This window comes from Alligator mississippiensis, chromosome 1 (assembly GCF_030867095.1).
Source record: "Alligator mississippiensis isolate rAllMis1 chromosome 1, rAllMis1, whole genome shotgun sequence".
NCBI lineage: Eukaryota > Metazoa > Chordata > Crocodylia > Alligatoridae > Alligator > Alligator mississippiensis.
Window position 1 is genome coordinate 231,726,127 of NC_081824.1, and position 24,362 is coordinate 231,750,488.

Sequence of the window (24,362 nt, forward strand, 5' to 3'; positions counted from 1 at the left end):
ACTGATGCCCAGGAAAAAGCCAACCTATTAAATGGGTACTTTGCATCAGTCTTTCATCAGTCCCATGGGACGCCCATGCCCACTACGGGACAGGGAGGTCCAGGTGAGGGAGATCCCCTGCCCCCCATCAATGCTGACCTTGTGAAGGAACACCTTGAGAGGCTGGATACCTTCAAGTCAGCTGGCCCTGACAATTTACACCCCAGGGTACTCACAGAGCTGGTGAGCATCATAGCCCAGCCCCTGGCACAGATCTTCAAGAACTCCTGGCGCTCTGGTGAAGTGTCTGAAGACTGGAAGAAGGCCAATGTGGTGCCTATCTTCAAGAATGGGAGGAAAGTGGATCCAGCAAACTACAGGCCCATCAGCCTGACTTCTATCCCAGGGAAGATCTTAGAAAAGTTTATTAAAGAGGCCATCCTTAATGGACTGGCCGACGCCAACATCCTGAAGGATAGCCAGCATGGGTTTGTTGCGGGTAGGTCTTGCTTGACTAATCTCATTTCCTTTTATGACCAGGTGACCTATCACCCGGACAAGGGAGAAGAGATTGATGTCATATATCTTGACTTCAAAAAAGCCTTTGATCTGGTATCCCATGGTCACCTCTTGGTGAAACTGGCCAATTGTGGCCTTGGGTCCACCATGATCCGCTGGCTGGGAAATTGGCTCCGTGGTCAGACGCAGAGGGTGGCAATTGATGGAAGTCAATCGTCATGTTGCCCTGTGACCAGTGGGGTCCCCCAAGGCTCTGTCTTTGGACCCATATTGTTTAACATCTTCATTAATGATGTGGACATTGGAGTCAGAAGAGGACCTGCCAAGTTTGCCCATGACACCAAACTTTGGGGCAAAGCATCCACACCTAAAGACAGGAGGGCGGTCCAGACTGACTTGGACAGGCTCAGCAAATGGGTGGATGAGAACCTGATGGTGTTTAACACTGAAAAATGCAAGGTTCTCCACCTTGGGAGGAAAAATCTGCAGCATGCTTATAGGCTCAGCAGTGCTATGCTGGCTAGCACTATGGAAGAAAGAGGCTTTGGGGTCATGGTTGACCACAAGATGAACATGAGCTTTCAGTGTGATGCTGCAGCTAGTAAAGCAAGCAAAACACTGGCTTTCATCCATAGATGCTTCTCAAGCAAATCCTGGGACATCATTCTCCCCTTTTACTCGGCCTTGGTGAGGCTGCAGCTGGAGTATTGCATCTAGTTTTGGGCTCCACAATTCAAAAAGGATGTGGAGAAGCTTGACAGAGTCCAGAGAAGAGTCACACACATGATCAGAGGTCAGGAAAACAGACCTTACGACGACAGGCTGAGAGCTATGGGGCTCTTTAGCCTGGAAAAGCGCAGGCTCAGGGGCCACCTATAAGTTTATCAGGGGTGACCACCAGTATCTGGGGGAATGTTTGTTCACCAGAGTGCCCCAAGGGATGATGAGGTTGAACGGTTATAAGCTACTGCAAGACCGTTTCAGGCTGGACATAAGGAAGAATTTCTTTACTGTCCGAGCCCCGAAGGTCTGGAATAGCCTGCCATTGGAGGTGGTTCAAGCACCTACATTGAACACCTTCAAGAGAAAATTGTATGCTTATCTTGCTGGGATCCTATGACTCCAGTTGACTTCCTGCCCCTTGGGTGGGAGGCTGGACTCGATGATCTTCTGATGTCCCTTCCAGCCCTAATGTCTATGAAATCTACGAAACTAGTGGAATCGTGGGACCACTGCTCAATGCATCTGGATGCTTGATCACCGATACCAAGGAGAAAACTGGACTCCTAAATGAGTACTTTGCATCCATATTCCACCAGTCTAAGAGTGATAGCCTCCTGAATGTAAATATGGCACAGAATAGTCACAGTAGGGATGATTGCCTACCAACAGTCAATATAGAGCTGGTGAAAGTACAACTAGAGAGGCTGGATATCTGTAAGTCAGCAGGACCAGATGAACTTCATCCAAGAGTGCTGAATGAATTAGCCAAATTCATCACAGAACTACTGGTGAGCCTCTTTGAGAATTTGTGGCACTCTGGGGAGGTCCCAGAAGACTGGAAGAGGGCCAATGTTGTGCCCATCTTGAAGAAGAGGAGGAGAGAGGACCCAGGGAAATACAGGCCAATGAGCCTGACCTCAATCCCAGGAAAAATCCTCAAAAAATTTCTTAAGGAGTCCATATGAGAAGAGAGAAGACTTTGGGGGATTTGGTAGCAGCTTACAAATATATCAGGGGAGAGCATCAGGGGCTAAGCGAACAACTATTCACCAAAGCGCCCCAGGGGAAAACCAGGACCAATGGTCATAAACTCCTAGAAGAAGGTTTCAGATTGTATATAAGGGAAAACGTCTTCGCAGTTCAGGTGACCAGACTCGGAATAGACTTCCAGTAGGGTGGTGCAGGCACCTACCCTAGAGACCTTCAAAAGGAGACTGGATGCACAACTTGCTGGGGTATTTGACCCCAGCAGTGTATCCTGGCCCACGTGCGGTGGCAGGAAACACAAGTGGCAGTGAGAGACTCCAGGCATTCCAGTCTGTAGTTGGCCCACCCTACACAGTCCCCCACCTCAGAGCACACACAGGATATTGGGCAAGGTGGGCTCTGTGGCTTCTGCCCCTTATCTTCTTGCCAGTTAGTAAGTGGCTCTTGCAGGCTGAAACTAACAGCCTGCAAAGAGCCATTTGCAAACAGGGCAACCTGGGTTTCCCTTTTAGGGGGAAAGTTCCCATTCCTCCTCCCCCCACTCTGCCTTCTTACCTTGATTGCCCATGGTTTCAGCCTCCACTCTTCTGGATGGCCCTCCTACCTCCACCTACTCACCAGCCAGCTCCGAGCCTTGCCCCACTTATATTCTCAAGCACGCTCAAGAAGCATGCTTGGTTGGTGGCACAAGGAGAAGCCATAGAGACATTCTGGCCCAATACCAGAGCGTCTCTCTGGAGGACTCCTTCTCCAGGTTGCCTCTGGGCACAGTCTTGGCCCATGCCTTGTCCTGCTGTTTTGCTGCACTTTTTTTTTGATACCTGGATATCCAGGTATCAAATTTTGCCCCCGTGCTGCAAATATGCAGTGCGGGGAACATTTTTTTGTTCCCAGTGTGCATCTTGCAGCATCTCAAAGGGGTTTGAGATGCTGCAAGAGGCATGTGTGGGTTTGTGTTGTGCCTCTGGGTTTATCTGGTGAATCATGTATAAGTGTTTGCACATCTCATGGTGCTGACATTTCATGGCAACCTTAAAAAGATTTTGATGTCACTCTAGTTGAGAATCATGATGCTATCCATATGTACAGAGCCCAGCACAATGGAACTTTGATCTAAGCTGTGTCTTCCTGCAGCAGCTGTAATACAAATAATAGGAGCTTTCATCAAGGAGAGTTCAGTTCTCTGGAAGTGCACTATGCAGCAGGTTTAATTGTTTTCAGGTCACTTTATACTTCTCTTCCATTTTAGAGTGGTGTTATCTTCTTTCTTGCAATATTTATACCAAGCTCATCTACAGGAACATCAGTTTCTGTACCCAGAGCTATTGCTTTTTTGTTATTGGTTTCCTGATAAGGTAGCTCCTGCCCTTCTGTAAGCTGCCCCTGTTATTGGAGAATTGTTCTCCTGGGGAAGGGAGAGATAATCACCTTTTGAAATCTTAATTACTCTGATGCCACTCAGCCAGGGAACTCCCAGGAAGTTACCATAATCTGGCTATAGCAGTAGTTACAAAGTAATGTCCTGATGAGGAAAACCATGGAGGGTGTCTCTCTTGTGTTTTTCTCTTCCTCTAGCCCAGTGATAAAGTGAAACAATTGCAGCAGAAGAAACTGAGAGCTTTGCCCATAAATGCAGGACAGACTGAGTGGGAAGTGAGCATTAGCGTCCTGCTATCTAATAGTGTGAGTTGTTGGATACAACAGAGCATGGACATGGATGCATATAGCCATCCCCAAGAAGCCTTGTATTCACCAGCATTTGCATGGGTTAGATGTACTCTGAGAATCTCTACAGCTTGGCTCCAAGAGCAGCATAGGTGGGGAACACCCCACTTGAGGATCCCATGGAGTTCAGTATACAAGTCAGGTTTCTGGGCAGCTCAGTGGTACCAGGCCTTAGGTAATTTTTCCATAAGTAGGCATTTTCTACTTCTGGAAATGGGTGCCTAGAGAAGTTTAGAGCCTATGGAACTAAATGAGAGACAGGCAGGTGTCTCAGTGAAGTCTAACTGCTGACAGTTCAGTGCCTAAGTTCCTCTGTTGATGGAGCCCTCGGAGTGACATTCGGTTTTTTTTTTTGGGTGGCCATTTTTTGGTTGTTTTGCAGGGAATTTTTTTCATGTACATGTCCAGAGAAATTCTATTCCTGACTGTATAGTGTTGGCTACAAAGGACCAACTCACAGGATCGTCATAAAATTCTAGTTTATTGGACGGATACAAAAGTCAGAAAATAAACTTTGGTGCTGACCCCCTCAAACATGCACACATTCATGCACACACACACACTCACAGTAGCTAGCTATGAACACTAAGCACTGGTGTCAAGATATACCTATCCCCAAGAATTGGAGTCTGCCATCGATGGCCAGTCGAGGCTTCTTTCAGTGCGATGTTGCTTCAGAAGGGGGTTGCTGGCTGATCCTTCTGGCTGGACAGGCAGGGTGCTGGTCAGGTCAAAGAGGGTGCCACTGGGGGTCACTCTTCACTGCCTTTTATCCCTCTCTGGCAGACTTTGGTGACTCCCCAATTCTCGGGCTTACCCAATCCAGAGGTCATTGACCTCTAGAGATGTCCCTCTTGGTAGCTGCTGGATTGCAGTTGTCAGCCCCAGGGGTCATGTCCGCAGGTACGTGCAATCTCGGGAGTCCGTTGATGAATTTTGATTGATTCATTGCCATGATGAATAGAGCTCTGGAAGTGGTTGACCAGGGGATATTTCAGCCTCAAGGGTCTGTTTCTAGCATTGATTAGTTCAAACAGGGGCTTCTGTACCTTTAACAGTGAAGTTTCAGGGAGTTCCTGGCTCTGTATTGATTCTTTCCTCTCCTTAGTCTGTGGTATGTAGGTGTTAATTGCTGCTCATTAACTTGTTTATCCAGCCTAGCTACTGTGTTACACAATCAACCATGATTCATTTAGGGGCCCACTCCATACAGAGATTTCTGCCCTTGCTAACATTGTTACATGGTACAACTTACTTTTAAACTTAAAGTACATTTGTAAAAGCATCTACAAGCTCTATTTTCACTACAAGTACACCTTATATAAAAATAACAATAATATAATAAAAGAAAAAGAGAGAGGAAGGAAGAAAAGGTAGAAAAGAGAAAGCATCCCAAGAAGGGGGCAACTCATGCAAAAGTGGCTTTTGCCATATGGAGGAGCTTCACATTTGAGGCGGGGGCAGGCAAAAAATTTTCTTGCTACAATAGCCTGGTGCATATGGATGATTATATGTGATTATGTCAGTGATTCTCAACCAGGATGCTGTGGCACCTTGGGGTTCTGTGAGATCCTTTTAAAAGTGCTGTGGGGTGCCATGCAATAGTAGCAGAGTTAGGTGTGTAAACATCTACACATGATTCACAAGATAAACTCAGAGATTTGAAATTGGAATCCATGGCATCAAAAACAATATGACCTGTTGTAGTCCGTCTGAGTTCTTCACAACAGAAGGATTGCTCTATTACTTTTCTGTAGTAAAAAAATTAGTAATAGCTAAGATCTGGCATTTTGCAAGGAAAACCTGGAGTCTAATGAGGAGTGCCTTGTGTACAAAAAGGTTGAGAACCACTGGATTATGTAGATGCGCAGACTAAGCATGGGCAGACAAGGTTCTTTGGGTAAATCTGGTATCTTTCATTAGACCTACTCAAATAGTTGGAAAAATTCTTCTTAGTTTAAATACCCTTTGTCAAGCTAAGGAAGCATCTGTAGTTGGTGTGTGCTCTTCCTGGATGGAAGGTGCATGTGCAGACTAAGCATGTCCAGTATTGACCATAATACATATCTACACCTCCAGTGGATGCATCACAAGCTTTGATGCATGAAAATGGAGTCAGCCAAAACCTTGACTGCCAGAGTTTGGCACAGAAGAGCTTTCTGTGCATGGCCATCTCCTCTCTCCCGTATTGTTCAGTGCCCAAGGTACTTACCTGGGAAGCTGAAAGCACTGCGTTCCAGGTTCCCCTCACCCTAGGGGGCTAAATCTGACTGCCCTTGTCTTCCCTGCATCTTTCTGACTTTCCAGCACAGTACTCTAAAAACCCAACCACAGCTCAGCTATTGTTCTTGCCCTTCTCCAGTGCTCCTTTTAAAGGTGAACCATGAATATAGTCATTGGAAAAAATGGGTTGATAGTAGCATGGGGGAAGCTTCTGGACTAGGCTAGAATTCTGGATCCTCACTTACAGGCCAGCAGCCACCTCACTGAGCTACACACCCTCTGACTTGGTCTTTTGTGACCAACACATGGCCCTATAGATGGCCTGGGAAGAACAGAATGTCATCCTAAATCATCACCAGGGACCAGATTCTATACCACTGATTGGGCACGTAAGTTAAGTTGCACCTGTGTGATTCTATTTCACCCTGCTTGAGACCTGAACATCTATCAATGCATCTCCTTTTGTAACACTGTCATCTGACCTTTGAGACTGAGTGGGGAGGAGGAGGAGTACCCACACACCTTTTGCATGAACTGTTTTCCAGGGATTTGAGTAGGATGGAATAGAATTTCACTTAGATACCTGAGTCAACTTATGGGCCCAACAACTGGAGTAGGTTCTGGCCCCAGCTGTCCAGGGTAGTGGGCAGCAACATCAATATTTTGGCACTAGGTGCAAGTGGAGCAGATAACAAGCTTGTTTGCCTTGAGCGACCTGTTAACCTGAGAAAAGCTGTGGATGCAAGACTTGCAGGCTAGAATTCTTGCCCGTTTTTCATGTGCTAATTTAATATTGGATTTGAGAAAGGTAGAGGGCTATTGCATTGTTAATCCACTCTGGCTGAACTGATATAAAAAACAAATACCTCAGCATAAATGCATTGCATGCCCAGTAGGGCTGTGTGAAATTTCACTGCCAGTTTTGTTTCGACGCTGTTTTGACTCATTTCAAGGTCAAAACAGCAAAATTGAAATGAAACAGATATGGTTGAAACAGCCTTGAAACAAAACAAGGTAAGTCGAAATGTTTTGCTGTTTTGACCCTATTTTGACATTTCGCCCGTAGGCTATAATGGGGAAGGTTGAAACAGCCTATAACTTTGTCATTTCTGGCCTGATTTTGATGAAACTTGCAGGGATGGTAGCCCCTTCTGTGGGCCCCTTCTAAGCCCTGGTTTTATAGGTGTTAATCCTTGCTCATTAACTCATTATTGTAACTGGCTACTGTGTTACGCAATCAATCATGATTCACTCAGGGACAATTGTGTAACACAGTAGCTAGCTGCTATGATAATGAGTAAATGAGCAAGGATTAACACCTATGAAACTAATGAGAGGAAAGTATCAACAGACTAATGAGAGGAAAGAATCAGTACAGAGCCAGGATCTCCTTCAAACTTCACTGTTAAAGGTACAGAAGCCCTGGTTTGAACTAATGAATGCTAGAGACTGACTCTTGGGACTGAATAACCCTTGATCAACCACTCCCAGAACCCTATTCATCATGGCAATGAATTAATCAAAATTCATCAATGGACTCCTGAGATTGCATGTACTCATGGATGTGACCCCTGGGGCTGACAGCTGCCATCCAGTAGCCACCAAGGGAGATGTCCCATGAGGTCCACGACGCCTGGATTGGGTAAACCCGAGTATTGGGGAGTCACCAAAGTCTGCCAGAGTGGGATAAAAGGCAGTGAAGAATGACCCGCAGTGGCGCCCTCTTTGACCTGACCAGCACCCTGTTGGTCCAGCCAGAAGGATCAGCCAGCAACCCCCTTCTGAAGCAACATCACACTGAAAGAAGCCTTGACTGGCCATTGACGGTGGACTCCAATTCTTGGGGATAGGTATATCTTGACACCAGTGCTTAGTATTCGTAGCTAGCTACTGTGAGAGTGTGTGTGTGTGAGGGGATTGGCTCCAATATTTGTGATCTGACTTTTGCATCCATCTAGTAAACTAGAATTTTATGATTCTGGTCCTCCGTAGTCAACATTGTGAACACACCAGGGGCTATAGCAAGCCTGCAGTTTTCACCCCACTCTGCCCCAAGACAGACCCAGTCAGTTGCACAAGTACCCATGTCACAAGTTTTGCCTGTCAGCAGCTAGGGGTGCAGGGCCCCAGAACCTCCCTGCACCTATCTCTTTAATAGCTGGCAGGCATTGTGGCCTCAGCAGGGGCTAAGAGGCCTGCAACTTTCACTCTGCTGCGCCTTAACACAGTGTTACCCATGTCACAAGTGTTGCTTGTCTGCAGCTTGAGGTACAGTTTTCCTCAAACCCCTGCACCTATCTCCTTGAAACTTTGCAGGATTTGCAGCCTCAGCAGGAGCTACCATCGCTGCAGTTTTGACCTTTCTGTGGCTTAACACATACACATAACATGAGTTTTGCTTTCAAGATGTTGGGGTGCAGGTTCTCCAAACTCCCCAAACCTACCTCTTTGAAGCTTGGCAGACTTCATGCCCTCAGAAGGGGCTACCATTTCTGCAGGTTTAATCCAAATCAAGCCAGAAATGACAAAGTTATAGGCAGTTTTGACCTTCCCCATTATATCCTATGGGCGAAACATTGAAACAGGGTTGAAATGGCGAAATGTTTCAATGGAACGAAATGGACCAGCTGTTTTGACTCAAAACAAAATTTGAAATGGAACACTATTCAGTTGAAACATCAAAACACTGGTCAAAATAGACTGCTGCCATTTCACACAGCCCTAATGTCCAGGACATTGTTCACTATGATATGCCCTGCCCTATGATATACCCTGAGAGAATACCTGAGCACTTCTGGTAGTGTGAAATGCAGCAACTGCCCCATGAATGGGACAGACAGCTGAAGGTTGGGTCACATCTGAAGTACTGTGTGTAGTCTGACCTAGGAGCTGAAAGTCTCTGAGCTACCTGGAGCCTGCGCTGAACATAGATCGGGTGCTTAAGGGAAACTTGATTAAGCGCCCTGTCTTCATGGGGGAAAGCACTTCTCCAGCATGTGCGTAGCTATAAGCATATGACTAGCCGCAGGTGTTTTACAGCTAAGCTCATGCATATGTGCTTGACTGCAATGTGGCCTTAAAAAGCAAATGAAGTAGCTGAACAGTTTGGGCAATGTCAGCCCACAAGGTGTGGACACGAGCTCAGAGCTGGTTACCATTGCTAAGAAACCCCAGCTCCTCAGTGTCCCCATGCAGGCTGGAAAGTTTCTGATACTGTGAAGATAAAAGACCCATGTTGTCACTGTGCTAGGAAGGGTCAGTGTTTCAAAATAGCAAACAGCGTTTCCTGTGGGGTTACAGACAGAGCCCCTTGTAGCCAGTCATCACTATCCGCTCTCCTCTCACAGGGATTCATCACCTGGAGGAGGGCAGACACAGCACTTCATGTTCCAGCTGAGAACGCTGCATCCTCTTCTTGTGAACCGTGGAGAATAAATAAAGGTACCAGGCTGGAAAGATTTAGATGGGGAAGGGAGTGTGGGGCAATGCATCTGCTCTGTCAGAAAACTATTTACATTTGTTGTTTTAGAGGATGGCATTGCCCGACAAGGAAACCTGAGCTATTGGGGAAAATGCACAGGCTGGGGTGGTATTCTGGGAACCAAGGGGGAATGCTTGTCTTTGTGTTTGCACTGAATGCAAGGATGGGAACACCATGAGATGTGGGACATTTGTCAGGGGCAGGGAGGAGGAAGGCGGCGGTGTGCTGAGCTAGAGGAATTTTTCATCTTATTGCAAGGATGAGAAATCACAGACTGTGACTGCTGGGTTTACCCCACAAGGATGGGTTAGGGTGTGGTGCCCTCTCTCACAGATGAGATGCAACATGGGAGACAGATTAAGAGAGTGATCTGAAAGGAGTTCATGTCCTCAAGGAGGGATGAGACTCAGATTGTATCACTTTCCTTAAATCACAATGGGCCTGACCTCATGCTGGTGTCAGAACTCCACGGGCTCCAGTAGAACAAGGCTGCTTTGCATCAATAGAGAATTCAGCCTGTTTCTATGAAGGAGCTGTAGCCCTGACCAGTCAGAGCAACCTTGGGCAAGTGGTTTCTCTCTGTACTTTACCACTGTGACTCTGCTCCCTCTTACACCAGTCAGGTGGAGGTCCGGGGCAGTTAGCGGAGATACACTGCTCCTACATATTGTCCTTGCTAATATTACCATAGCATGGGAGTCATATTAGGCTCAATCCCCATATTTTTATGCTGCATTAAAGGCTAGTGCACAAGAGTTTTGCAGGTCAATGATGGATTCTTGCTTCTTTATAAGTTAGATCCATCTAATCACAATACTTTGCAACTTTTCCTGATGACCAAAATTGCCTGACAGCAGAATATTGATTTCACTCCAACATTTATTTTTCAGCTGAATAACATCAAAGGAGCCTTGTTTTGCTGGATTTTAAAGATCTGCTTTGCATCCCAGAGAGGTTATCAGAATACAGAATTAGACAATTGTAGATATTTGAAAATGTTGCTCCTTTCAGGATTCAGGACAGGCAGGTAAAATGAAAGGGATTCCAAAGAGGCTTTGTTGAAAAGTCAGGAGTTGAACTACTGTGAGGACATTTTTTCCTGTCAGTGCAGCATTTCTACATGACAAATGTGTTTTTGGTTCAAAATGTCAGTTGGAAATGACATTTTTTATGTTGGTATAATCCACTACAAAACTGTATACAGTGCTGTCAAACTGGACACCAGACTGCCATGTTCTCTTACAGGAAGTTTTTTTTTTTCTGAGATAATTTGACTCTTCCTTGCTATTACAGGCAGAATGGGTAACAACTATGGCAAAGAATGCTCAATGATTTCCATGATAAGACCCTGTTTTTACTGGCTTGTAGCTCTGCTAATGGATGAGACATGGGATTTCCAGCACAGAAAGGTCACTGGTGTGTGAAGCAGCCAGGTGCTGCCTTGGAGAACTGGATTCTACCCCTGCGTTTGCCAAAGAGCTCTTGGTTGATGCTGGGCATGTCACAAACCAGACCTTTTTCACTCATTGCCACTCCCTGGGCATGTCTACACGTTGCCCTACAGTGACATTGTTAGTGCACCATGCTTTAGTACTGCCTTTAGTACGAAGGCACAGCACAGTAATTGCCTGTACTGCACCATACATGCGGCGCACTGTTATTTTTAGCTGCTACTTCGCCATAGCGGTATGCTAAATTGGGGCAGAACGCTGCTATGGCCAAGTAGCTGCTGGTGATGTGTAGGTGCATGTGATTACTATGTTGCTGTAGCAGGTCACTACAGTGATGTAGGGTGACATATAGATGTGCCCCCTGTGTGTTCCTCCTTGTTGGAGTGCTGGATGTGAGAGCCTGTGGTCTGCTCTGCAAAGGCACTGAGCACTTAGGACTGCCATTGAGGGCAGTGGGAGCCAGCCTTCGAACTGACCAAGTGCTATAAACAGAACCGCTCTGCAAAGTTACACCCCTGCCACTGTGGATTGTGCACCTAGAATTACTTCACAGTTTGGCCAATTTAGCTTTAATCTGAGTCACAGTTTCCTATGTAGTGAATGTATGAAATACCTTGGGGGTTGTGAAGATAAATTCACTATTATCTGTAAAACACAGAGGGCTAGATCCACAAAGGGACTTCAGGTGCCTCACTCTAAGAGATCCCAAATAGACTGTTGGGCCCAGTCTAAGAAACTGCAATTGGATCACCATGGAAAACCCACAAGGAAGTGATTAATTCTGTACTCAAGACACAGTTTCAATAGCGTACAGCAGTTAGGACATGGGGCCATGCATTAAACTATACCAATAACTTGTTATACTAACTCATTTGTGTATGCAGTGAACTCTCTGATTGGAGCGTTTCTGATAATGCATCAACTGAATGAAGCACGTTGTAGTATATGACCATGTAATTAAAGATCGCATCAGGATGCATTTGCACGAGAGGGCTGAATTAAAGTTGTGTAGGTCACAGTAGTGCCTCTAGGGTAGAGTGAGTGGGGCACCAGCCCTGGTTGCCAATGAAAGCGTAATGTTGATATAGGTCTCCCTGCTCCTCCCAGGAGTTTTTTTCCATTGCAGGAACAGCCCTGTGTGGATTGGCTATAGGGAGTGGGGTAGGTAAAACCCTATGCCCAGTAATGTATTTGTGGGGGGTGTGAGCAAGGTAAGTGGAGTGAGGCTGCCTTGGGCTTTGCTGTGGGAGATGTAGCCCTGTGGCCTGAAGCGTATCTGGATGGGGTGCAGGTACAGAACAGGGCACCTACAGCTGCCCTTGGGAGTCTGCACTGGCCAGGCTGATGCACTAGCGTGCTGTGACTGTGTCCCCCAGCTACAGCAGTTGAGCTCAAGTCACTTCAGTGAGTCATGTAGCAGCTGCTGTCTAAGAACAGAGTGCAGCACCAGGCAAGTTTCTGCTCCCCTCCCCACTGCCCCATCTGCTCTCCACTGGTCAGCATCATTTCCCCTTCCTGCCCACTGCCACTTCTGCCTCAGTCACTGAAATATCTTCTTATGCTTCTGGTAGGCCCTGCTAATTCTGGTATCTGCTAACTTCTGATTGGTTTTGCAAACTTAACATCCTTTGCATGTGGACTTTTTGGATGTAATTACAGAATATACCATATAAGAAAACTCAGCTCTAGCAGAAGCTTATGCTGCTATCTCAGTGTGTCAGGATGTTTAATAAACCCATCAGCTCCTCAGTGAATGCCACCTGACTGACTCAGCCTTCTCAAACCCAGTCTATAATTTCTGTCTCCCTACCAGCACTGGAAATGGCTGAGCACGTGATAACCTACTCGGATTTGAAATTTGATTGGTCTAAAAGGCAGAAACCTGGAGACAAAGGTATGGTGTGGAATTAAAAATCACTGTAGAAAAAATACATATGCAAATAAGGAAACCACATTAAATACATTGGCAGTATGTTCTCAGAAATGGAACCCAACAATGGAGTTGATTAAATGCAGCTGGCACTAATCATGTCTATAAGCACATGACCCATACCGGGCAAATATGTTAATAAGAACTTTTTTGTGTGTGTGTGAGACACTTAAAATTTGGGCATTTGCTCCCCGAGCAGGGATGGAGCACTTGGTCCAGAGGTGCTGCAATACCAGGCTGGCACATGGAGAGGTTGGAGCAGGCTTCAACACTCCCTTCGTGCCAAGAATGTGTAGCCAAAAGGCTGAGGAGCAACTAAAGGAAAAGTACAGAAGCAGTTCCCCATTTCCACAAAAATCGATGGGAACCATATTTTTTTTTAAAAGGCAGTTACTTCTGCAGGAGTGAATGAACACCAGGCCTGGTGGCCTGGAGGTACTGTAATTCCAGGCCAGTAGGAAAAGACTGGAACAAGTTCCCAGACCTTTTTCTGGTGCCAAAAATGTAGATGGGAACCTAACACAATGAAAGGCTACTGCCAAAAAAGTTTTTTTTGGTAATATATATCACAGTACTTCTACAGAAAAAACTGTCCTATGGGTAGTGTGGCTCACCTGATAGCCCAAAACATTTAATTGCCATTACATCACATCATTCCCATCACAGCACCCACACCTCTCACCCACAGTCCCACATGTCTGCACACTCACATAACCATCTGCAAAGATAGGTCAGTACAGACAACCTGATGAAAATATATAGTAGTATTCACTGAGCGTGATCCCCTTCAGCACCAACTTTTTAAAATTCATGCTGAACCACTACATTGCATACATTTTGCTTTCTTCTTCACTCCCACAGCCGAGCTGCAATTTTCTTTCCCATTTCAAATGATTCAGCAGCCTTAAATGTCTGGCAAACATCACCAGGTGGGGCCCCGAACACTTTACCCAGAATCCTTCTCTCAGCCTATCGCATATGATTAGTGTGGCCCTGCACCCATGAGGTGAAGCCAGACCAGGTTGCCCTATGCCTCATCTACTTATGAATTTTTGGAGGATCCCAGGACTTATGACAAGAACACTTGGTCGCAATCATGAGTGGGGGGCTACTTAACACATGGATCCTTGGTGGGGTATCTGTAATACACACATACTAAGCAGTGCTGAGCTGTGGGGTCACTATGGGCATTTATACACATACCTTTTCCAGTGCAGAACTGACTTGATTAATCGAGTCTGCTCTGCACATCAGCTGATGTGCACTGCACTGCAATGCTTGCAGCTGTGTAAGAGGAGAAATGTGCATCAGAATAGAATAAATGGCGGTGGTGCACTTTTGAACTAAAACACATTCCATGTGTTTTATTTCAAAAGCATGCTGTCAGCATTGCCATGTGGAGAAAAGGTAGCAGAAGGGCTGCGAAGCCCTCTTGGCTAAACAGGGAAATCATGGTCCCCTTAAGAAAGAAGAAAGAGGCTTATGAACAACGGAAGCTCACGGCAGGCCCCAAGGAGGACTACACACAATGACAACCCACAGTTGTAGGGAACAGATTAGAAAGGCTAAAGTGGCAACTGAATTTAAATTAGCAATGGGACTCAAGAACAACAAGAAATCCTTTTATAGGTATGTAGGGAACAGGAAGAAAACAAATGGGAGTGTGGGGTCATTGCTCAACAACTCAGGACAGCTGGTTAATCGGAACTCAGGAGAAAAATGAACTCCTGGATGACTACTTTGCCTCAGTACAGTAAAAGTTGCTGTCATGGGATGGGGTCCTGTAGGATGGCTGTAATCTTTCCAAGGCCCCCTTGCTGTGCCAAGTTGGCCCAATGGGCATCCTCGATTCTTGTCCGCCACGTCTTTGATCGAATGATTGATAGGGAGGCTGCCTCTAAATCCTCTTGGACACGGTCGAGATTGATTCCCAGGACCCTGTGGGTCCCTGGACCCCTGGTGGGTCCTGCTCCAGGATGGATGTCACAATGGGTGTTTCGGAGCACCCTTGCCTTATGGGCTACGCGTGGCTCCAACCACCCCTTTACCACGTCCCAAGCCTTGCAGATGGAACTGATGTTGTTCAGTCTGGGCCTTGTTATAATTTGGCCCCCTGGTCCTCCCTGGGCTCTCCGCGGCCCTGCCTCACTCTGCACCTCACTGGCGCTCGGGCTCTCCGTGGCCCTACAAAGTGCTACACCCTCTCTGGTGCCAGGGTCGGTGGACCCCAAATGCTGCGCCCTCTCTGGTGCTGGGGTCCCCATGCTGCTGTGGGTCCCCTAAGAGGCCTCCTCCATCCCCTAATAGCCTCACCCAAACCACCGGTCTCAAACAGCAAACAAAACACAAGCCCCTGGGCTATAACATAAATTCAAGCCACCCAGCTATAACATCATTCAAGCCACACCAGGGGTGCTCCGTCCCTAACCAGTATCAGAGGCTGCACCTGCAGTCAGGCCTCTCCCCTTTGGTTGCTCTGGGAGAGCTCCTACCCCCTTGACTGCTGGCAGGGAACTGCCATCCTGGCCTCAGCCCTGGGGTTTATATGTGAGGCAGGCCCTGCCCCTTCTGGTCAGCTGACCGCTGGCAGGTGTGGGCCACTAGGTCACTCTGCTTGCCCTGGTAACCAACAGCTGGGGGCTCCCCACTCACTGCTAGGGCTCTTTCCCTAGCAGTTTCCACTTGTTAAAGGAGCAGGGCACCTAAGTGCTCTGCGACAGTTGTGTTATCCACCACTTCATTAACCAGCATGCTCTATTAACCAGCATGCCGGTTGATGCCAGTTGACACCGCAAAAGTGAAAACAGAAGTCCCACTTGCAGTTTTGCTAAGTCCTGCTTTGCGCCATAGCCTGGGGCAAAGCAGCCTGCATGGGCCCCCCCTCCCTGTCCCCTGGCACACTGATGCACTGGACATGGCGGGAGGGGCATCTTTGCCCAACCAGGCAAAGAAGCCTCTCAGGTAACCAGCATATTTGGTTATCTGGCACCCCCCATTTGCCATGGGTGCCAGATAACAGAGGTTTTGCTGTATTTCACTGGGTCAAGGGGAACATCATGCCAGGTATGGTACAGAATGAGCACAGTAGGAATTATCACCTTTCTACTATTGTTGTAGAATTGGTGCATCAATTAAAAAAATTAGACATATATAAGTCAGCAGGACTGCATGAACTTCGTCCAAGAGTGCTGAAGGAGCTGACTGAAGTTATTGTGGGACCCCAGGTGAAACTCTTCCACAACTTGTGGTGCTCTGGAGAGGTCCCTGAGGACTGGAAGAGGGCCACTGTCATGTCCATCCACAAGGAACAGAGGAGGGAGGACCCGGGTAACTATAGGCCAATTAGCCTAACTTGTATCCCAGGGAGAATCCTGGAAAAATTAATTGCATGGCAACCCATATGAGGAAAGGCTGAGGGACCTGGGACTATTTCGCCTGAAAAAGAAAGGCTGAGAGGGGACTTGGTAGCAGCTTACCACTACATTAGGGGAGTACATCAAAGGCTTGGTGAACAACTGTTCACGAGGGCACCCTTGAGGAGAACCAGGAGTAATGACCACAGACTCCTGGAAGACCATTTCAGGCTCAACATTAGAAGAAAGTCTTTACTGTCAGCGTGTCCTGACAGTGAAATAAGCTCCCTCCAGAGGTGGTGCATTCACCTGCCCTGGAAATCTTCAAGAGGTGACTGGATGGTCACCTTGCTGGGGTCACTTGACCCCAGTTGTCTTCCCTGCTTGGTGCAGGGCGCTGGATCAAATGATCTTCCAAGGTCCCCTCCAGCCTATGAATCTATGAATAAAATTGGTTTGGGTCCATCAGAAACATTTTGTTTAACACAAATAGAAAGAGTTTTTAGGTCACTTAACATTTCCCTGCCTCATTCCTTTAATAAATATAGACCAAATTCTAAAGAGTAACATGACATAATTTAGAAATGAGAAATTGAAACCTTTTTCTTCAGCAACACCAAAACAAAGTATTTAATCTCTTTTTAAAATAAACATTTCCCCCATTCTTTGATCAGAACTCCTTACTGAGTTTGGCCTGAAATGCACAATGGCCATAAGCTATTGGAGAGTAGGTTTAGACTGGACATTAGAAAAAGGTTATTCACAGTCAGGGTTGCCAGGCTCTGGAATGGGCTTCCAAGGGAGGTGGTGCTCGCCCCATCCTTGGGGGTCTTCAAGAGGAGACTGGACAGGCACCTGGCTGGGATCACATAATCCCAGGTTTGGTGACTGTTTTCTTGCCTGCTGGGGCAGGGGGTCAGACTAGATGGCCCACTGAGGTCCGTTCTGACCCATGAATCTATGAATCTATGAATTTTGTCAATAGTTTCAGCCCTTGTGAAACTGCATTTTTCATAATTATTTTCAATTTAACATTTGCCCGCAACAATTTCTCCCATATCTACTCAGTGCAGACCATTTAATCAAACTCAATGTTCAGTCCTTCAAGAGAACTTTCATTTTGTCCACACAATGATTTTTTACACATTACCCTAATTATTAATTCTTAGTTATTCACAGTCATTCCTTTGCCGATATCCCATTCACTGGTAACTTCTCTCTTATGTGCCCTCTTTTGGTTATCATTTCTCCCAAAAGTGAGATGGGATAATTCTGGGGACTATTTGACTTGGACTCCTGTACTGACCTGAGGTGTCTTCTCTGATCCTTTCCAATTCTTTTCTTCATCTGTATGGGATTACAGATGAACAGGGAACCTTGTTGTAGGGTTTGAAATACACGCGAGCCACGCATAAAAGCCGAGAACCCCCATGAGTCCCCCATAAGAGATGTGAGCCCCTGGCCTGCCCCAGACCTTTCTAAGCAGCTCAGGTGGCAGTAGCAGGGGTGGGGGTCATGGCTCCTTCCAGCTTCTAGCTGCCACCACCGCAGCCCCCCCGCAAGAGTCAGAGTGTAATTTGAACCCTGCCCTGCTGTAATACTATTTTGTCTCCTGCCACACTGTGTTATTGCCCTCTGCAAAGCCAAGTCTAAACAACGTGTTCCTTTTTTCTCACCAGGGGCACAGAAGGAAATGACGACTTATTCTGAGCTGAAGTTTCAGAAACCATATGAGCAGCAGAGAAGTGCAAGGCCTCAGCAAGCAGAAGGCAGAGGGGCTGAGGGAAGCCCAACCCCACTGAGGAGAAATAAAGGTAACCTTGTCCTGGTTTTAGAGCTGTCCTGGGACATCTTATCTTTCTGTTATCACCATCAGAATAAAAAAAACGTGTAATTCATGGGTTCTTCTTTTTGAACTAAATTCACCTGCCAGGTGATACATACTCTATGGGACTTCTCATCTGAAATATTCACTAGCACAGATCAGCCCTGCAGCTTGTAACCAACTTTTTACTGCTTCTACAATGCAAGTGCTCTGTTCCTCGCCATGCTATTCCTTTTTTGTCTGTAATCAAACCTCTTCTAAGTATATTCTTTTCATTTAGGGGGTCAGGTTTTTTCCACAATGAATCAGCAAAAGATTCTTACTTGTATTTTATAGTAAAATTGGGATTCTCAGATAAAGTATGATCTCTCTAAATAATTACATGAGTTTTTCCCATGAGGATATATACAGTGAGTAGTTTTGCAAATGTGCAATTTAGTTTCACGTTTATCATAATGTAATTATTAATTATCATTATTAATCATTTGTTTTTTAAACTCCCAGCTTCTGCAATCATATTATTATTTCATAACTATTAAGGCCAAAGAAACCACCTGGTCTGCCTTCCCAAGTATTTATATTTGAAGGAATCTTAAGCTCTAGACCTTTGGAGTCAAGACCTAATGCATCACCATGACTCCTAACCTGGCTTATTTTGAGTTACTCCTACTTCTAATGTGACTCATAATCCAGTTACCATAATGACGGTGCCCCTAAGGATATGAACCTCTGTGATAGTAGGCAACTGTTGATCCTCTGGATCATGGAGTATGCATATGAGGTCTAGCCACCAAGACCTTCATTGTGTATGCCTAGGCAAATGTATGCAGAAGTAGAGACTTACCATCCCTCTTTTAGACCATTGAGACAGAATCCAAAGGCCAGACAAAGTCCAGATGTTCAGTAGGGCTGTGTGAAGCTTTGGGTGCTGATTCGATTAGGTGGAGATTCAGCCCAATCTCCAAATCCAAATTGAATCAGGGGACCAATTAAAAGGTCTGAATTGATTGGAAGCTCTCTGAATCTTCAGAAAAGATTTGGAGAGCTTTGATAATTGGGACAGTCCCCGCTAGCTGCAGGAGGGAGCTGTAGCTGGACTCGGAGCTGGTAAGCAGGGGCAGGGGAGAGGGGGGCTAGAGGAGGGGGGAGGTACCATGGGGGGACCACTGCCAGGGGGCCCCATCCCTGCCTACTCCCCCAGCCCCACTTAACTGCACCCACTTCCCCAGCCCCCCACATAGCTGCCCCGCCTGCTCCAGCTCCCTGTGCTTTATAAAAAAAGCCCCACTCAGTAGGTGCTGCTGGGTGGTGGTGGGGGGGTGATCCCTGCTGCCCCCCACTGCCCCATGCCACATGAGCTCTGCAATGAGCCCCCTGCCCCCCATTCCCCCAGGCCCCCCATGGCTGCCCCGCCTGCCCTAGCTCTGGTCCTTTAAGAAAAAAACAAATGAGAAAAACCCCAGGACTCACTGCTCCTGGATGGCCCCTGGGCTTCGGAGGGCTTGTGAAGAGCCCCCCACATGGTGTGGGGCAGTGGGGGGGAGTGGGGATTGCCGCCCCCCACCTGGCAGCACCTGGTGAGTTTTGGGGGTTTTTTTTTTCAAAGTGCAGGGAGCTGGGGTGGGTGGGACAGCCATTGCTGGGGCTGGGAGAGCGGGCAGGGGATGGGCCTGGGTGATTTGAAGATTCGGAGATTTGGCAGCAGCTGAATCTCTGAATCAGATTCATGTGAATCGCTTCAGGACAGTGATTCAAATCACTGAATTGAATCACTGTCCCCTGAATGGCCTGAATCCAAATCTGAAGCGAATCCTAGCCGCTTTGCACAGGCCGAATGTTCAGTCCCTTGATGATTGTAGCTTCTTCTAGAGAGCAACATATAAAAACTACTGCAGACTGCCTAACACCTCAATGAGGGAATGTTTCTGCAAAGTTAATGTCCCTCAGCCTGTCTTCAACCAAGGAGTACCCACAGGGCAATGGGGGCTAGGGCTTTTAGGTGCTCTATACCAGTGTTTCCCAACCGATGTGCCATGGCACACTGGGGTGCCGTGAGGCACATCCAGGTGTACTGTGGAATTTTGGGCTGGAGCCATGCCCCCAGCCTGCTGCCACCATGGATGCACAGACAGACAGGTGGACGTGGCTCCAGCCAGTGATTTGCATCCGCGTGCTGTGTTCAGCTGTGTCACCCCACACTGTTGCTTCATGCCCGACCACTTGCCTCTCCACTCTCTCCCTGCTCCTCTGCATTTGGCCCGTATGCCGCGGGATGGGAGAGGCCCGGTCAAGGTTGGGAAATGCTGCCCTATAATAACTTTACTTTGAATATTGCAACATTATGGCATTTTATAGGAGCTATCCCACCACAAATAGCCCCACCATGTTGCCACCAGCCCTTCCAGTTGGATGCAGTTTACAGTTATATGTTATACTAGCCAACTGTCCGTCAGGAATGATGGGGGCAGGGGGGTGGGCAGGGATGGAGCCCCGTGCCCCCACCCCCCAGGCCCACTCTCCCTTCCCTCCTGCTGCTTGGGGTCTGGGTCTGCTCCCCCCCTCCCCGCCGCAGTGGCAGGGAGAAGGGAGGAGTGGGCCCAGGCCCGATGCAGGGGAGGACTAGGTTTGAGGGTGGGGATAAGCCAGGCTGCTGGGTGGGGGGGAACAGTGGGCCCAGGCTGACCCAATGGTGGTGGGGGGACAGGAGGAGCGGGCTTGGGGCCGATGTGGGGGAGTGGGAGAGTGGGCCTGGGCTCTCTCCTCCCCTCCCCCCACAGCTGCCATGTTGGGCTGGGCCGGGCCGGGCCAAGCCCACTGACCCCCCTCTCCACCACTGTTGTGGCGGGGCAACTTTCTCCTGGTTCAGGCTTGTTCCCTCCCCCTGCATCGACCCAAGCCCAGTCCTTCCCTGGCCGCACCATTACCACCGATGCCATGGCATGCCCGCTCCTCCCCCTGTGTGTGGGGCCTACTCTTGGATGGGAGGAGCGGGGGCGGGGGTGGGGGAGGAGTGGGCCCGGGCCCAAGGAGAGGAGGAGGCCTGCTCCTTCCCTCACCCAGCTGCTGCTATGACTACATCAGGCTGGGCCTGCTGTTCCCCCACCCTGCCCACTGCGGTAGGTCTGCTTTTCCCCTGCTTGGGCCCACTCTCCCCCGCCCCTGTTGGGCCCAGGCCCACTCCCCCACCCTTCATGTTACCTGCAGGGAGCAGGGCCTCGTGCCCCCAGCTCCATTCCCTGTGTCCCCACCACCATGGCGGTAGGATGCCTTCTGTCAGAACGCTTCTTTGCCCTCTGATTGGCTGTTTGTCAGCCAATCAGAATGCAAATAAAGTGTTATGGACAGACAGACAGACATAGACTTTTATAATATTAGAATACTCAGGATAACCAACATGCACATAATTTAATAACATATACATATCATTTATTGCAAATAAAAATGGAGAAGTAAACAATAAATGAAAACATCCTAAAATCATAGAATCATAGTCATAGAAAATTAGGGTTGGAAGGGACCTCAGGAGGTTATTTAGTCCAACCTCCTGCTCAAAGGAGGCCCTCCCCGATTAGATCACTCCTGCAAGAGCTTTGTCAAACCGGGCCTTAAAAACCTCCAAGGGTGGAGATTCCACCACCTGTCTTGGTAAGTTGCCCACCATCGACGTGGAATCACCACCATCCTAGTAAGAAGTTTTTCCTAATATCCAACCTAAACCTTCATTGTTGCAACTTGAGCTCACATCTTAGTCCACAACTTCAAGAATGGCTGAAAAATCACATCACAGTCCACACTTGGTCACATGAAGGTATTTTGGCCTTCTCCCACTTAACTGGCATTCTCCCACTTGGCATTCTCCCACTTAAACTGCTGCTTGGTTACCTCCCACTGTCTGGACAGCACTGCTGTGTACTCTGCTGTAGCGATAATACCATCTGTACTCCATTGATTATAGCAAAGAAGCTAAGAGCAACAATCTACTTGTGCCCACTAATGGCACAATCTGTTTTAATGACTGGGGTTATTAGTTCCTTGACTACAGAGAGTAGTTGGAACAATGAAAAGAATTGTTCTGGGTGTGATATATAAGGCTTGAATGGTAGGGATAAGTAGGCTTTTTTTCCTATGGTCATTTAGTTAGATTTTCCACCAATATCCAAGTGCACCAGTTTGGTTAGTTTTAAGACAGTTTTATCAAGACAGCTCATTTCAAGTGACATGCTATTCTTTCCTGGTCATCTAAGTGGCATATTTTGGTTCTCTAGAGGTGTGCTTACACATCCAGGGAAAGTCTGTTGCTGGATGTGTACTTCTGTGTGTGAAGGACTATGTAGCTGCACCAGCTGAGTAGTGTTGTAGTCTCTACACATGCCCCTTGTGGACATGGAGCAGACTTAGATGCTTGAAAATGGAATTGTGCAGAACCTGTGACTACTGGCTTTAGTCCCAGAGCAAAAAGGATCCTGTGTATGTACCTTCCATAGCTTAGTGGCTATGCACTCACCTGCAATGTGGGAGGCCTCCTTTAAGCCAGAGGAAGTCTGAATTGGTGCCTGTTTTGCTTCCTAGCCCAGCATGCTTACATGGGTAAGGCTAGGGTCAGGCTAGGGCATGGGTCAGGCTAGGGCACTCCCTTGGGATGCTGGGGGGATTTGCACTAGTGCCTCTTTTTCTTCCCAGGACAGCACTCTAACCAGCACAGCACAGATGGGCCACAACTTACTGCCTTCTCCACTGCTCCTTTTGTAGCTGAGCCACTAAGGAAGTCCTTGGAAAAAATGGATTGGGGGGGGGGGGGCAGTGTAGGGATGGGGGACTTCTGCCCCACCTGGTAGACAGGCCCTGGCTAAAATCCAGGGCCTTCTTTTCTCTTGGCCTGAAGCCACCTGACTGAGCTCCACAGCCTGTGGCTTGCTCCTTTCTTTCTGGCCCTACATATCTCCCAGAAACATCTGTCTCATAGCTGCCTAGTGGGGCAGCTTCAAAAGAAGCATCAGAAAAAGCACTGGGTGATGGCTGATCTGGTGTGGTGGTCAGAGTGATGTGAAGTTAGAGAAACCCAGAGACAAAATCCTTTTGAGTGAGAGAGACCTAGAATCCAGGGCCGTTGGTCTTCCAGGTGAGTGCATGAGTCACTTAGCTACTGGGGGGAAAATATGGAGGTGTCTCCCCCTCCCTCCCCATGTGCCAGGCTATGCACCCAGGAATATAATTATTCTGGAGGTGTAAATACCAGAAATGCTCCATAGATGACTAAGATACGGCCACTTTGGTGACCAGAAAACAATAGAATGCCACCCTTAATTCTGGTATGTCCAGTGCCACCACTGGGCATTACCTTCAAGCAGAGGTGTAACAAGTCATCTGGCAGACTGGGCAGCTGGGACAACTTTCAGCTGCCACCAACCCAATCATGAGCCTATTTTTTCACCTCCCACCCAAGTTGGGCACAGGGCTGCTGCCCCAGGTGCCATACCTTAGTTATGCTACCAGCCTTCACTGATTGCTCACTTCTGCTACTCCACTTATTTATTCCTTTCCCCTTCCCTCCATCCAGCACAACTATTTCTAAGAGACATTTTAAAAGTTGCCTACATAGCTTTTTCTACATGAGGTTATTTGATTTGTGACATGGTGTTTCCTGTGGTTTTGTAGGTTGGAAATATGCTTATGAGGCATTATTTGCATTTCTTTGTCAGATCCCTCAGTTCCACTTCTGCAATGGCGACTCACTGCAGTTATTCTTGGGATCCTCTGCCTGATTTTATTGGTAGCAACTGGAGTTCTGGGTATCAAGGGTAAGTTTGAGAGAGACAGGTCCCTGTGAATCTGATAGGAGTTATATCAGTGTTATGGAGAGCAGGCACTGTTTTCTGGTATTTTGAGGAGGAGAATTAAATGCTGTATTACTTGCAGGATATCATTACAATATTAGGTTTCTCTGTGAGCTGCATGCAGTTCAAAGCAGGGTGTGGGACTGGGTTAATGAGAAAGACAAACATGAGCGGTGTGGAGTGTCTTTGTAGTGGCTTTCTTTAGTGAGTGCCTTCTTGAACAAGACAAACCATGACTCCATGACAGAGACGGGGAGCCAGAAAAGAACTCGACATTGGGTACTATGTAACCCAGATCCCTAGGCCCCAAGTCCTCCCTTTGATTTGGGGAA

General features: G+C 47.4%; 1 protein-coding gene across 1 annotated transcript in view; it reads left to right on the forward strand.

Annotated features, from left to right (window-relative positions):
- LOC132250102 (C-type lectin domain family 1 member A-like) overlaps nt 1–24,362 on the forward strand; it is a 41,303-nt gene that overhangs the window by 10,062 nt on the left and 6,879 nt on the right. Inside the window, exons 2-5 of the mRNA XM_059726300.1 lie at nt 9,504–9,597; nt 12,902–12,982; nt 18,051–18,185; nt 23,896–23,994. Of these exons, the coding sequence (XP_059582283.1) occupies nt 12,910–12,982; nt 18,051–18,185; nt 23,896–23,994 (307 nt within the window). The 5' untranslated portion in view covers nt 9,504–9,597; nt 12,902–12,909. The remainder of the gene's footprint in view (nt 1–9,503; nt 9,598–12,901; nt 12,983–18,050; nt 18,186–23,895; nt 23,995–24,362) is intronic.